Source organism: Saccostrea cucullata, unplaced genomic scaffold (assembly GCF_032062105.1).
Source record: "Saccostrea cucullata isolate Sc308-1 unplaced genomic scaffold, CSIRO_AGI_Scuc_v1 ctg628, whole genome shotgun sequence".
In the NCBI taxonomy this organism is placed as follows: domain Eukaryota; kingdom Metazoa; phylum Mollusca; class Bivalvia; order Ostreida; family Ostreidae; genus Saccostrea; species Saccostrea cuccullata.
Window position 1 is genome coordinate 298,399 of NW_026927928.1, and position 11,267 is coordinate 309,665.

At 32.6% G+C, this 11,267-nt stretch overlaps 1 protein-coding gene across 1 annotated transcript; it reads left to right on the top strand.

The window, feature by feature from the left end:
* The first annotated feature begins 1,356 nt into the window (after positions 1-1,356).
* Positions 1,357-9,012, top strand: LOC134275873 (XK-related protein 9-like). Its single transcript, XM_062758155.1, has 3 exons — positions 1,357-2,069; positions 3,220-3,515; positions 8,176-9,012. The coding sequence occupies exons 1-3, from the start codon at positions 1,552-1,554 to the stop codon at positions 8,877-8,879; spliced, it is 1,518 nt and encodes a 505-aa protein (XP_062614139.1). The 5' UTR covers positions 1,357-1,551; the 3' UTR covers positions 8,880-9,012.
* Positions 9,013-11,267: the final 2,255 nt, after the last annotated feature.

Below are 11,267 nucleotides of genomic sequence, written 5' to 3' on the forward strand. Positions count from 1 at the left end.
ACTTCAACTGCTTGTTTCTATTGACAGATGATACAAGCATTTGTTACAAAATTTAAAAATAACAACTTGAATAATACTTATGGAACTAAAATGAACACCTTTAGTCGTATGGTTTTTCATATTCTATTCAAAGTTTCACAAAAATGGATTTGAAGTGACAAACACTTAATATAGAGATTAAGAAGGATGGTTGGTGCAAGATACAATTATTTTGAACATAGTAGAAGGTAAAAAATTCTGAATATTTTAGAAATGTATTATTTGCATAATTTACAACAAAAGAATTAATACTAACCCATACAGTATTTTTGTATCATCTTTCTTAATTATCACTTTAAGGATATACGATCCTCAGCCAGGAAGGATAACTCTTTAATTTATAATTTAATTCAAAAAGTATTAAAATAAGGCTTGAAATTGAAATTTTTTCATGCAACAATTTTCATTTTATGCGTCTACATATGATTCAATGCTCTTTAAAGTTTTAACAAACGTTATTTAAAAAGTTAACATTTGTACCTCATAAAATGAAGTAAAACTTGCATATTTAAAAAAAATCAGTTTTCTTTAAAATTAGCTTTAGTTACTAATGTTTAGATGCATGATTTGAAATTAGAAGCGATTTACAGTGTTTTCTTTGAAAGGAAACACTTCATACAAACTATGCATTATGAAACAATAGTATATATATAGAAGGAGAGAGTAAAGTCCAAATAATTGTAAAATTCATGCAATTTTCTTTAAAAGCCTGGATACCTATGATTTTTATTCCTAAAATGTATTTCTTGATCAATTATCAATTAAAAAATATGCAGTAGGTAGTTCAAATCGCATTTCCTGAAAAATTATTCGAAATTTACTAATTTTCCCTATATAATATGATTAAATTTAAAGATGAATTTTCAAGAAGCACCGTGGGTAAATACATTTTAATTTGAGAATTTAGAGACATCTTTGTAAGCATTCTCAATTACTCAGTGCCTGATTTTCAGAACCTGAGGATCGGATAACCTTAAAACTTTCTTTTCGGAAAGGTTTAAATACATCAAAATATAAAGATTTTCATAGCAATTTGCTATTCGTTTAAACCCCCGAGTTCCAGCAATTATCTGCTTCAGATATTTTATAGTACTTTCGTTTTCCCTCTATTTCCTATAGAAGAACCATATATATAGACTGAAGACCATAATATTTATTCTCTACGGATCTCTCTGAGATTAATATGTATATTTCCAGAAAGTATTCTTTATGTTTCTACGGATATCAATGATATTAAGTACACCGTATTTCCAGATAATATTCTTTATGTTTATATAATTATATGCATTGAAAGATATTTATAGAATCGTTGAAAAGAAGCGCCTTAGTGCGTCTCAGATCATGTTGGCTTTTAACGTGTACTATTGGGTATTTACGCTTTATTGTGTATTGACACGATTGGTCTTGAAACAGGACTTGTGTGTTCAGTACTATTTTTCCTGGAACTAATGGAACAGTTCTGAGAATGTAAAACGTGGGAGAGAATTTTTCAGCTCAAACCATTATAACGAAATGGAGAACCTTGACAACATAACGTGTGAAGAGAAATTGATAAGAGAATTAGCTGACCAACCTAATGTGGATAATGAAGAAGTGTGTCTAAAACCGGTCAGGAATGGACCCCAACTCCGATTACAAACCGGAGAACCTATAACCGAGAATCCAAGTGCTTCCGAAGGCACCAGCAATTTGGTCGGACACACGGAGGCTGCCGACTCTTCAGTCAGCTTTGACGAATCAAAGCAGATAGAAAAACAGTTACATCCATTTTCTCGCATTGCTTTTATTGGCAGCGTCTTGTCTGTGGGATTATTTGTGTTTGATGTCTTTACGGACATTTGGACAGCCAAAGTCTATTACGACAATGGAATGACATTTGAGTGCATTTTGACGGTATCTGTTGTTGTTGCTGCATTTTTAGTAACTGGAATCATAAATGCGATCTGGCTTAGGGATAAAACTTCTGAGAAACATCCCCCACGACCTTTCATTTTATTGATTCTGACGTTTCCATTCGCTACCATAGAGAGGTAAATTTGACATTGTCATTTGAAATGGGTATAGGGCTTGGGAGGAGAAATCTTCACTGAAAGAAAAACCTAGTGAATTTAGGTAGTGTGCCTCGTAAAGCGTTTGTCATGATTAGTAATCTTTCAGTTTACTGGCTAAGATAGTGAGTTTTGAAGCGGGGGTCGTATAGATACTTACATACATAGTGAAAGTTACTTATCAATTCTAGATTTACTAATCTTATCTAGTAAATATACCCAATACCTAGTAAAACTGCTTTTAAGGTAGTGATTGTATGGACAATAAATTTACTAGTCTCCTTAGTGACTTTAACTAGCTATTTTTTTTACAGTGTTCTCATGATAACGCCCTTTTCTTTTGCCTCCCCTTTTTATCCCTTTGATTTAACTTTTTCAATTTCCCTTATCGTACTTTCCATAAATTGTAATTTCTTTGAAAATAGTAAAAGAATGGACGATATATTTTTCTAATATACATGTACAACAAACAGTGGTACAATTAATTTCAAGTTACTAGTATTTCAATGTTATACTTTTGCTCCTTAAATAAACCTCAATGTCAAACCTTGATTGGAGTGGAAATAGCAAACAAAAGACTCCTCGCGATAGCATGCGAGGGAGCTCATTACTCAAAAATAAGATTTAATGCGATATATGATAGCACATTTTCTAAATGTAAGCGTGAAGAATCAGATATAATGTCTACATTACAATAGGTTTGCAACCCTTATGTATACAAAAACTTACGTGTAACAACATTCGTGTATTGATAATAATGTAAATGTGAAACATACAATTCGTGTACTTTTAAAGTATATTTTCTGTGCAATAATTCTTATAGAACTAACTGGAAATACATGTACCAGTAATCTTCAGTCACATTTTTGAGTCATATTGAATAGCCCGGTCGATTGCTGCGAAAAATGAATTGATATCGGATAGGCCTACTTACTAGTATGGAAAAGAAAAAAAAAACACAAATGTACAAAAATTTGAAATTAAGAATGTACATAATAAACAATTGATTGTCATAATGATTAAAGAAATTTGCTGAGTAAAAAGAAACTTTTTTAATAAGGGCACTGACAAAAATATATCTTATCATGATCCCATTTTTTTTTTTTTACATTGAAATTAACTTTTTCCCCAGAACTATAACATACATATACCATGGCTGCAGAAGCAAGAAAAGAAAACAAGAAGACAATAAGGAGGGCTCAAAAGACAATAAGGAGGACACAAAAGACAATAAGGAGGACACAAAAGACAATGAGGAGGACATTGCCTACCATTATGAAGAAATGATCAGCAACAATATGAATGCGAGTCTACTAAAATTGTTTGACGCCTTTATTGAATCCGCTCCCCAACTGCTTCTACAGATCTACCTCATTCTCAAAGAACAAGAGAATCTCAAAGACTGTGAAAACATATCGATTCGTAGTCGTAAGTTTTTTCCCAGATTTTATGAAAGTTGAAAATTACCAACCAAACAACCATCCAACCTACCCCCCCCCCCCCCCCCCCCCCAGTACCGTAAATTCAAAATTAACAACATGATAGCAATCTTAAACTAGAGGTACTGTGTGCGATGAGCTCACTAAATGATACCCCCCGCCTCCCATATGGTTATAACTGGTGAAAAAGTCCACGTTTTCCTGTGGCCGGGAAACCCAAAATATGTGTCGGATCAAAAAGTAAAATAGAAGGTGCACAATGGCAATATGTAATAAAGATTCTGTGAAAGTTTCATCAAATTTCATTCAGTGGTATGAGAGGAGTTGCGGATAAGAGATGGGTACCCCAAAGCGTAACAGACGGACGGACGGAATTAACGATTACTATATACCCTCCCGCTTTTCAAGCGGGGGGTATAAAGATAACGTAATCATTTCATAAGTCATTTAGTAAGTTGTCACTCTAACAGAGAATCTTTTTATACTTTTTGTCGTGTCCGTCCGTCCGTCGGTCTGTCTGTCTGTTTGTCCTGAAAAACTTTAACAATGCCCATAACTTTTGATTTAGTTGAGCCATGACTTCCACATTTCATATGTGTATTCCTTGTGGCGAGACATTTCTCTTGGTACAATGTACTACCAAATTTGACCTTGATTTTGTAGTTTGACCAACTTTTATACAAAAATTCCAAACTTTAACTTTGGCTATAACTTTTGAATACCAGGACTTTTATACTTCAAATATGTATAATTCTTTGTCGCAAGACCCTTCATAGGATACCAACAACCTTACCCTTTTGACCTTGACCTCGGAGATTTCCGTACTTACACAGCACAGTTATGGTTACAAAAAGGGGGCAGAGCCTCATTTGTACGAGAAAAATGAAACTGTGAAATCATACAAAACCAAAGATTCTTTAAAAAAAACTACATAATAAGGTCATTTGCTATTTTAACTTGTCAGAAAGCATCAAGCTACATAAATAATTAACTACAGCATGTTTCTTTCCATTGGATTAAATGGAACTCATGTTAGACAATTTTAAAAGCAACATGTTTTGTCATCACGGAGCACGGTTAATAACACCGTGACGTCAAAAACAACGTCGAGAAAGTTTCTCAAACGTACTCTGCCTTTCCATTTCATACACGGTTTGTAGAGTCTTCCCCATTCATAAAATTGTATATATAACACTTGACACCTAGTGTGTTTACAATCATTTGAGTAGCATAATTTGGATTGTCAGTGACTTCAAATTCTTTTCCGCGTAGCTTTGCTTTCACAAGTTCCGAAAAAATGAATCACACATCAAGTTTCATGACGTTACTTACTCTTAACTATAACCTTGTCTTAACAGACCATTCAAAAAAATTTATCGCTACTTGCTGCTCTTCGTTTTTTGCTTTTTCAATGAAGTCTATCCGTCTTTAGAAATTGATATCTTTTAAACGAAGCGATGAATTACATTAAATTTTGGCATCTGATGTAATAGATTATTACTTTATTACTTAATTTAAACATTTCAATTTTATTCCGTATAAACGACATTTATTAGATTGAATGATTATTGTTTTTTTTTACGCCGAGTCGGCGATATTTCAGCCATATTTCGGCGGGACATTTATTAGAGTAATGAGTAATAACTATAGAAATTATAAAGTGTATAACTAGTAGATTGCTCAAATTGAACCCTGCTCCGTGACCCAATTTTTGCTACCTTACATCTTTAAGAATTTCGACAATTATCAAGGTAAATTCAATTTTTTTTGCTCAAATTATTTGAATTGATTGTTATAATATGTGTACTTAATTTGTTTATAATATGACGTTAAATAAAAAGGTTATGACAAAAGTCTACGAACTTTTTGAATGACCATCGTATATTCCTATCGCTGTATATTGTGAATTTTCACACGACGAAGATAGGCCTATAAATGAAATATTTTATTATTGTTTGTATTCTAATATTCAAACTTGATTTAAAAGAAGATATGATTACTTAGCAGTTTCAATTTGTGTTCTTTTCTTTAATTTTACAATTATTATTTTGAAATCTGAAACAATATTTCTTTATAATTTTTATTTTTCTTCAATAGATATCGATAAAAGTGTTCATCAATAAATTTTCTATTGAAATATTTCAATCATTTCGAGTAGTTTCACTCAAAATTAGACATGAAACACGGAATATTGACACTGATTACCAAACATAGACTTCCTGTGTAATGCTTTGTGTATATAGATTTTCGACATCCTGAATATTAGGGATCTCCAGGTCATTAACACCACTGTTACTTAGACCACTCCCCCTTTTCAGGTAACTCTAAATCCCATATAAGTTGTGAACAAGTCACTGCGCAATGCAGTTGTCAATGTGACGTCATTTCGGAAAACGTGAGGCAGATCAAGTAAATAAATGTTTTCTCAACGAAAAATGTATTCTATAATTTAATAAAATATTATTTATAGATACATGTATTCTATAAGCATTTACTTCGATTCAATGTATGCTTCACAATTTTATTAATATATTTTCTGTATATTTAAGGAATCACTGTCTAGCAAGTATAGTATGCCAGGGCATCAAGGATAGTGGGAAACGTGGAATAATTTGCGAAGCCCGTTACGCATACATTATCCCATGTTTCCCACTATCACTGATGTCCCTGGCATACTATACTAACTAGAGAGTGACTCCTTAAAATTCCATTTCATCGTGAAATATATTGTAGATTTAGATTTTAAAAATGTAGACATAGATTTATATTACACGAGGACTCCTTCGCCAATTTCAATAGTCTTCGGCCAATGACGTCAAACAGAGAGGGAGCAGCACGAGATTTACATAATATGCATATTTGGCCTCCTTAGCGTCACACACAGAGACAGATGTGCACGAGATTTGCATGCAAAGGCCTCCTTAGCTCCTTGCCTACCGACCTGCCTAATTTACATTTCGGTAGAATTATCAAGAAATCAACTCCATAAACTTTCAATGAGTTATCACAAAGAAAAAAAATAGAAATGGAAATATTTCATATTTAATTGATACTGCCTTGTATTTGTATGCAAGTTCATCGGAGGGTAATTAGGGTGTCATTAGTTAATTGATCTAGTGCAAGGGCATACACTCAATTGATCATAGTAAGATTTTACAAATCAAATCTAGAGTATTAAGGTATATTAAAAGTGCTTCGATTCTGATGAAATCTTAAAAATAATTTGATTATCACTGTCAATATTACATGCTGTTGACCAGCAAAACAAATACAGCATTCGGTCATACAAAAAGGATTTTAACAATGAAATTTCAGAATCTACCTAGATATAGGATCGCATCACTTTTCAGAAGTGTGTTGAAAACATTATAAACTGAACTTTTCATTTAACATGTTTATGTCCTTGAACCAGTGAAATTTATAGGTAACCTTCATACTGCAAGTTGGCTGAAATATTGCCGACTCGGCGTAAAAAAAACAATCAATCATCATACTGCAAGTAATGTGCTAAAATCACGCGACTGCCATATCACGTGACAACTCTAAATATGAAATCTAATTGAACTCAATATGTAGTTATTAACCATAATTACAATTATCCGATATACCGGTCAAAAATTTGACCCTTTGACCTTAACCTTGGAATTTGATCTACATTTTAAGTTTTTAACCTTGACCATAACTTTTGAACGGTTAGGGCTATGACTTTCATACTTCACACATGTAATCCTTGTGACATGAAACCTTTCTTAAGAGACCCACCACTTTGACCTTTGGACCTTGAAGTTTGACCTACATTTCAAACTCTTATCCTTGGCCATCACTTTTGAACGGGTGATGCTAGGTCTTTCATATTTCCAATTGTATTTCCAGTGAGAAAACCCTACTTTGGGTACCAATATGTTCAATTTGCATTTAAGAAAAGTTTAACATTTGCTATGTTGCCATACGGGGGCATCGGTGTTTCGCAAACACATCTTGTTTCTGTCTGATACTAACAATTAACAATGTTTTATATAAACAAATCAAATTTCGTGGTCATGGTTTCTAGTGTTAGGGCGGGACATTATAAATGCATTACAAATGCATTAATTCTTTGAAAATCTCTTCTGCCCCTGGGTTTTAAGCAGATGATTTATCTATTAGCTATGATGAGCCAGGGATCATCTGTCAGAATTATGAATTTTAAAGCCCTTAGGTCAAGGGTACTGTAGAGGGGGGGGGGGGGCTCTAATTATTTACTGAAAAAGACCGAATGCATTGAAATCTGCTCCTTGGTTAAATCAACATTAATGAGGATTACTTTTCCGTAATTTTAAAGTGTGTGGACCTAGGGTAAAGGGGTTCATGTGATGTGGGAACTCTACTGACTATTGCTGAATATTAATGATTGGCTAAAATGCATTTTTGTCCCCCTACTCTACTCTTGAGTATTAAGTAACCAAATTAAGCATGCTAAGTGAATAGTTAGGATGCGCAATAGTGCCTCTTTCAAAATTTTGAATGTCATTGCCTCTGATTTAAAACAGGAACCAAATTCAATGGTTGGAAAGTTGTTGCATAATTCTCAGGTTACCTATAAGGTCATTGGGCCTCTTGTTTATTTCATTTTAGCTGCAGCATACTACCGTTTCCTTTGTTAATTTCAGATACAATTCGACTGTTAACAGTTCTCGCCTCCTGGATGTCTGTCGCGTATTCTGTGACTGATTTTTATCCAGCTCATCGTGTGTTCAATGGCAATGATATGCACAAAACCAAGAAGAAAAAAGTCTTCGCTGTAATGGGATATTTCCTCTGGAGAGCGTTTGAAATAGGACCACGAGTAATTGCATTGGTAATGATTTTTCTCATGAACGGCATCATATTTGCAATAACAGTAGCCTTTCATTGGATTGTTATGGTTATGTGGTCATTTGTGACGAAAACGAGTCCATACAAAAAAAAACGTCATAACGTTATCTTTATTTTATTCGTTGGATTTGTGCAGATTTTTTCCTTCATGAATGTCAGTCGCCTTAAATTTCCAGACAAACCCGTTGACTCTTCATATCATACTGAGGAAGTCAATCTCCTTGAATCTTCAGATCATACTGAGGAAGTCAATCATGATAAATGCTATCCCACTGAACCTCGACATCATGCCCTTTTATATTATTTGTTTGTTTACACTGAAAATATTGCCATACTTATTTCATGGATGTTGGTTAAAAATAGCTCCTTTTGTCCGTGGATTTATCACTGGTCAATTCGCATTGTTTCTAGTGGACTTATTTTTAATATAGTTTTTATGATATCATATTATAAACTCTGTCACCCAACAACGTCCATTTTTGTTGAACAAATGTTATAGAAGATACGGTATTTTCTTTTTGCTTCATTTACCAGAGAGATTTGTCGTGGTTTTATGAATCACTTGAATTTACTCAGGTGTCGTTTCCTAAGATATAAGTTTAAGGTATTGAAGTGAAAATTTTTATTCATAACTTGTTTATTTGATGCCGCTAACCTTTTTAAGATATTCTATATATGTTAGTTAAAGCAGATGAATGCTTTAGTAGTGAGATTAAAGATTTTAAAATTAATACCATTAGACTTGTGAAAAAGTTAGCTTAATTATCGAAAATATATCTATATAGGTCTAAATATTGTGATAACTCAAACTAAATAAAAAGTCCATAAAACACGCATCTTTCATGCTTATTTTCAAGCAACTTGAAAATTAAACAGTCCAAATGTAACAAAGACAAGTATGGCCAAAAACATAACAAATTTACCTTTAAATTTATGAAAATAAAAATTCCTTTCATGATTTTCCCTGTAAAAATTATTTTAAAACTTATGTTGAATCTGTCCACTGCATTCAGAAAAAAAAATCACAAAATATTTTAATTTTGATTAAAATTTACATCTTACAAGTTTACCTGTCATTTTTTCGTAAGGTTTTTTGTAAGATTTACTCAATATTATATCTAAGGTTCACTAAAACACATATTTTTTCATTGTTGACCCTATAAAGTTTACAGAATAGTTTTTTTAAACATATATCTCCATTTTAAGTATATCAAGTATTACAAATGCACTATCATTCTTTCCAAAATTTAGGAACAGAAAATTAAATTAAATTCAAACAGATGATGTAGTCCTAAAATTTCTCTTTTTAGACTTTGAAAAAGCATTCGATTCCGTAGAATGGAACTTTCTTTTTAAAACCCTTGAAAAATTTAACTTTGGTAATTGTTTTATAAAATGGATGAAAATCCTTTACTAAAATCCTACTTTCAGATTAAAAAATAATGGTTGGATATCCAAAACATGTTGAATGAATAGAGGAATTCGGCAAGGATGTCCAATATCTGCAATATTATGTATTTTTGTAGCTGAAATATTGTCAGAAAGAATTAAAAACAATATAAACATTGAAGGTTTTAAATACAAAAATTCAGATAAAGAATTCAAGAATATACAACATGCAGATGATATGACTTTGGCGCTTAAAAGCATTCAATCGCTATCCAAAGCAGTAAGTACAATAGATCTAAACATGCATGATCGAAGATAAGACAGAATGTATTCTTTTAAGCTCTTTAAAAGACCAATATAACAATATAGAAGGTATAAACGTAACAAACCACGAGGTGAAATGTTTAGGAATATACCTAGGACATGATAAAATTGAATGCTACAACAAAAATTGGATGAAAATATATCATGAAACGGAAACTTTATTTGAGTCTTGGAAAAAAAGAAAATTAACACTTTATGTTCCTTAGTTCTCCTGCCAAACGACTGAGCTTGTTTTTTGATAAACAGGCAAAAACAAATAACATCATGCTGAAGTGAAATATGTCATTTATTAAAGTAAATGACGGAAAAGTAAAACACATTTAACAAATTGGGGGTCAGAAAAAGGAGGACTCAAATATAGAGTATTACACATCTTAGTCAAAATATTACACAATCTGACCCCCAGCACCATAATGACATTGTAACATGATGTACATAGGCAAAAGGGGGGTCAACCAGACTAGAATAATAATTCCAACCCTGTAATCTTTCACAAGGTACAATATACATGCATTTTAAGTTGACCCCCTTATAAACATCATAAGTTTGGAAGACATATACAAAATGCTCTAAACTGCTGCCTGTCATCAAAAAAGGTGGGAAAACAAAATAACAAACAGCCAATAACAATACAATCGCGCAGGCATTAAATTGAACACAACTATGTTTCTCTCACCGCCGAGGAAAAACCATATATAAAAAGCCACACTGCTTTATGCTGAAAAATCATATGGAAACCTGCAGACATAAGCAAAATTGCAAGGTACACAAAATAAATGTCGGACTCATTCTCAGTAACCTAATACATGGATTTGCCATTTATTACAATGTACAAAAAGTTTACTTGTTCAGTAAGAACCTGCGGTAGAAATAAGTACTATAAATCTCTTTTAAACCTCTTCAAATACTATCAAAAAGGATTGGTAAAACATAACAACAAAAATATCAACCTGAAAGAAATTACAAGCATTGGTGGCAGAAGGGGTGGATGGTGGGTTCGAAAAATTTATCAGTTCAATAAAACATGCTTTCCCGTTTGGTAAACGGATCAATAATGATCACGTGGAAAAGGGTAAAATTAGTTCAAAAAAGGAACCGAATAGCTACTTAGTATAAAACTATGTCCAATACAGACACTGTTTTATAATAACATAATAAAACAAGAACATGTCAC

Coding starts and splice junctions, on each gene's coding strand:
- LOC134275873 (XM_062758155.1), top strand. CDS start 1,552: ATGGAGAACCTTGACAACATAACGTGTGAAGAGAAATTGATAAGAGAA. Junction 2,070..3,219: donor CCATTCGCTACCATAGAGAG/GTAAATTTGACA, acceptor CTTTTTCCCCAG/AACTATAACATACATATACC. Junction 3,516..8,175: donor AAACATATCGATTCGTAGTC/GTAAGTTTTTTC, acceptor TGTTAATTTCAG/ATACAATTCGACTGTTAACA.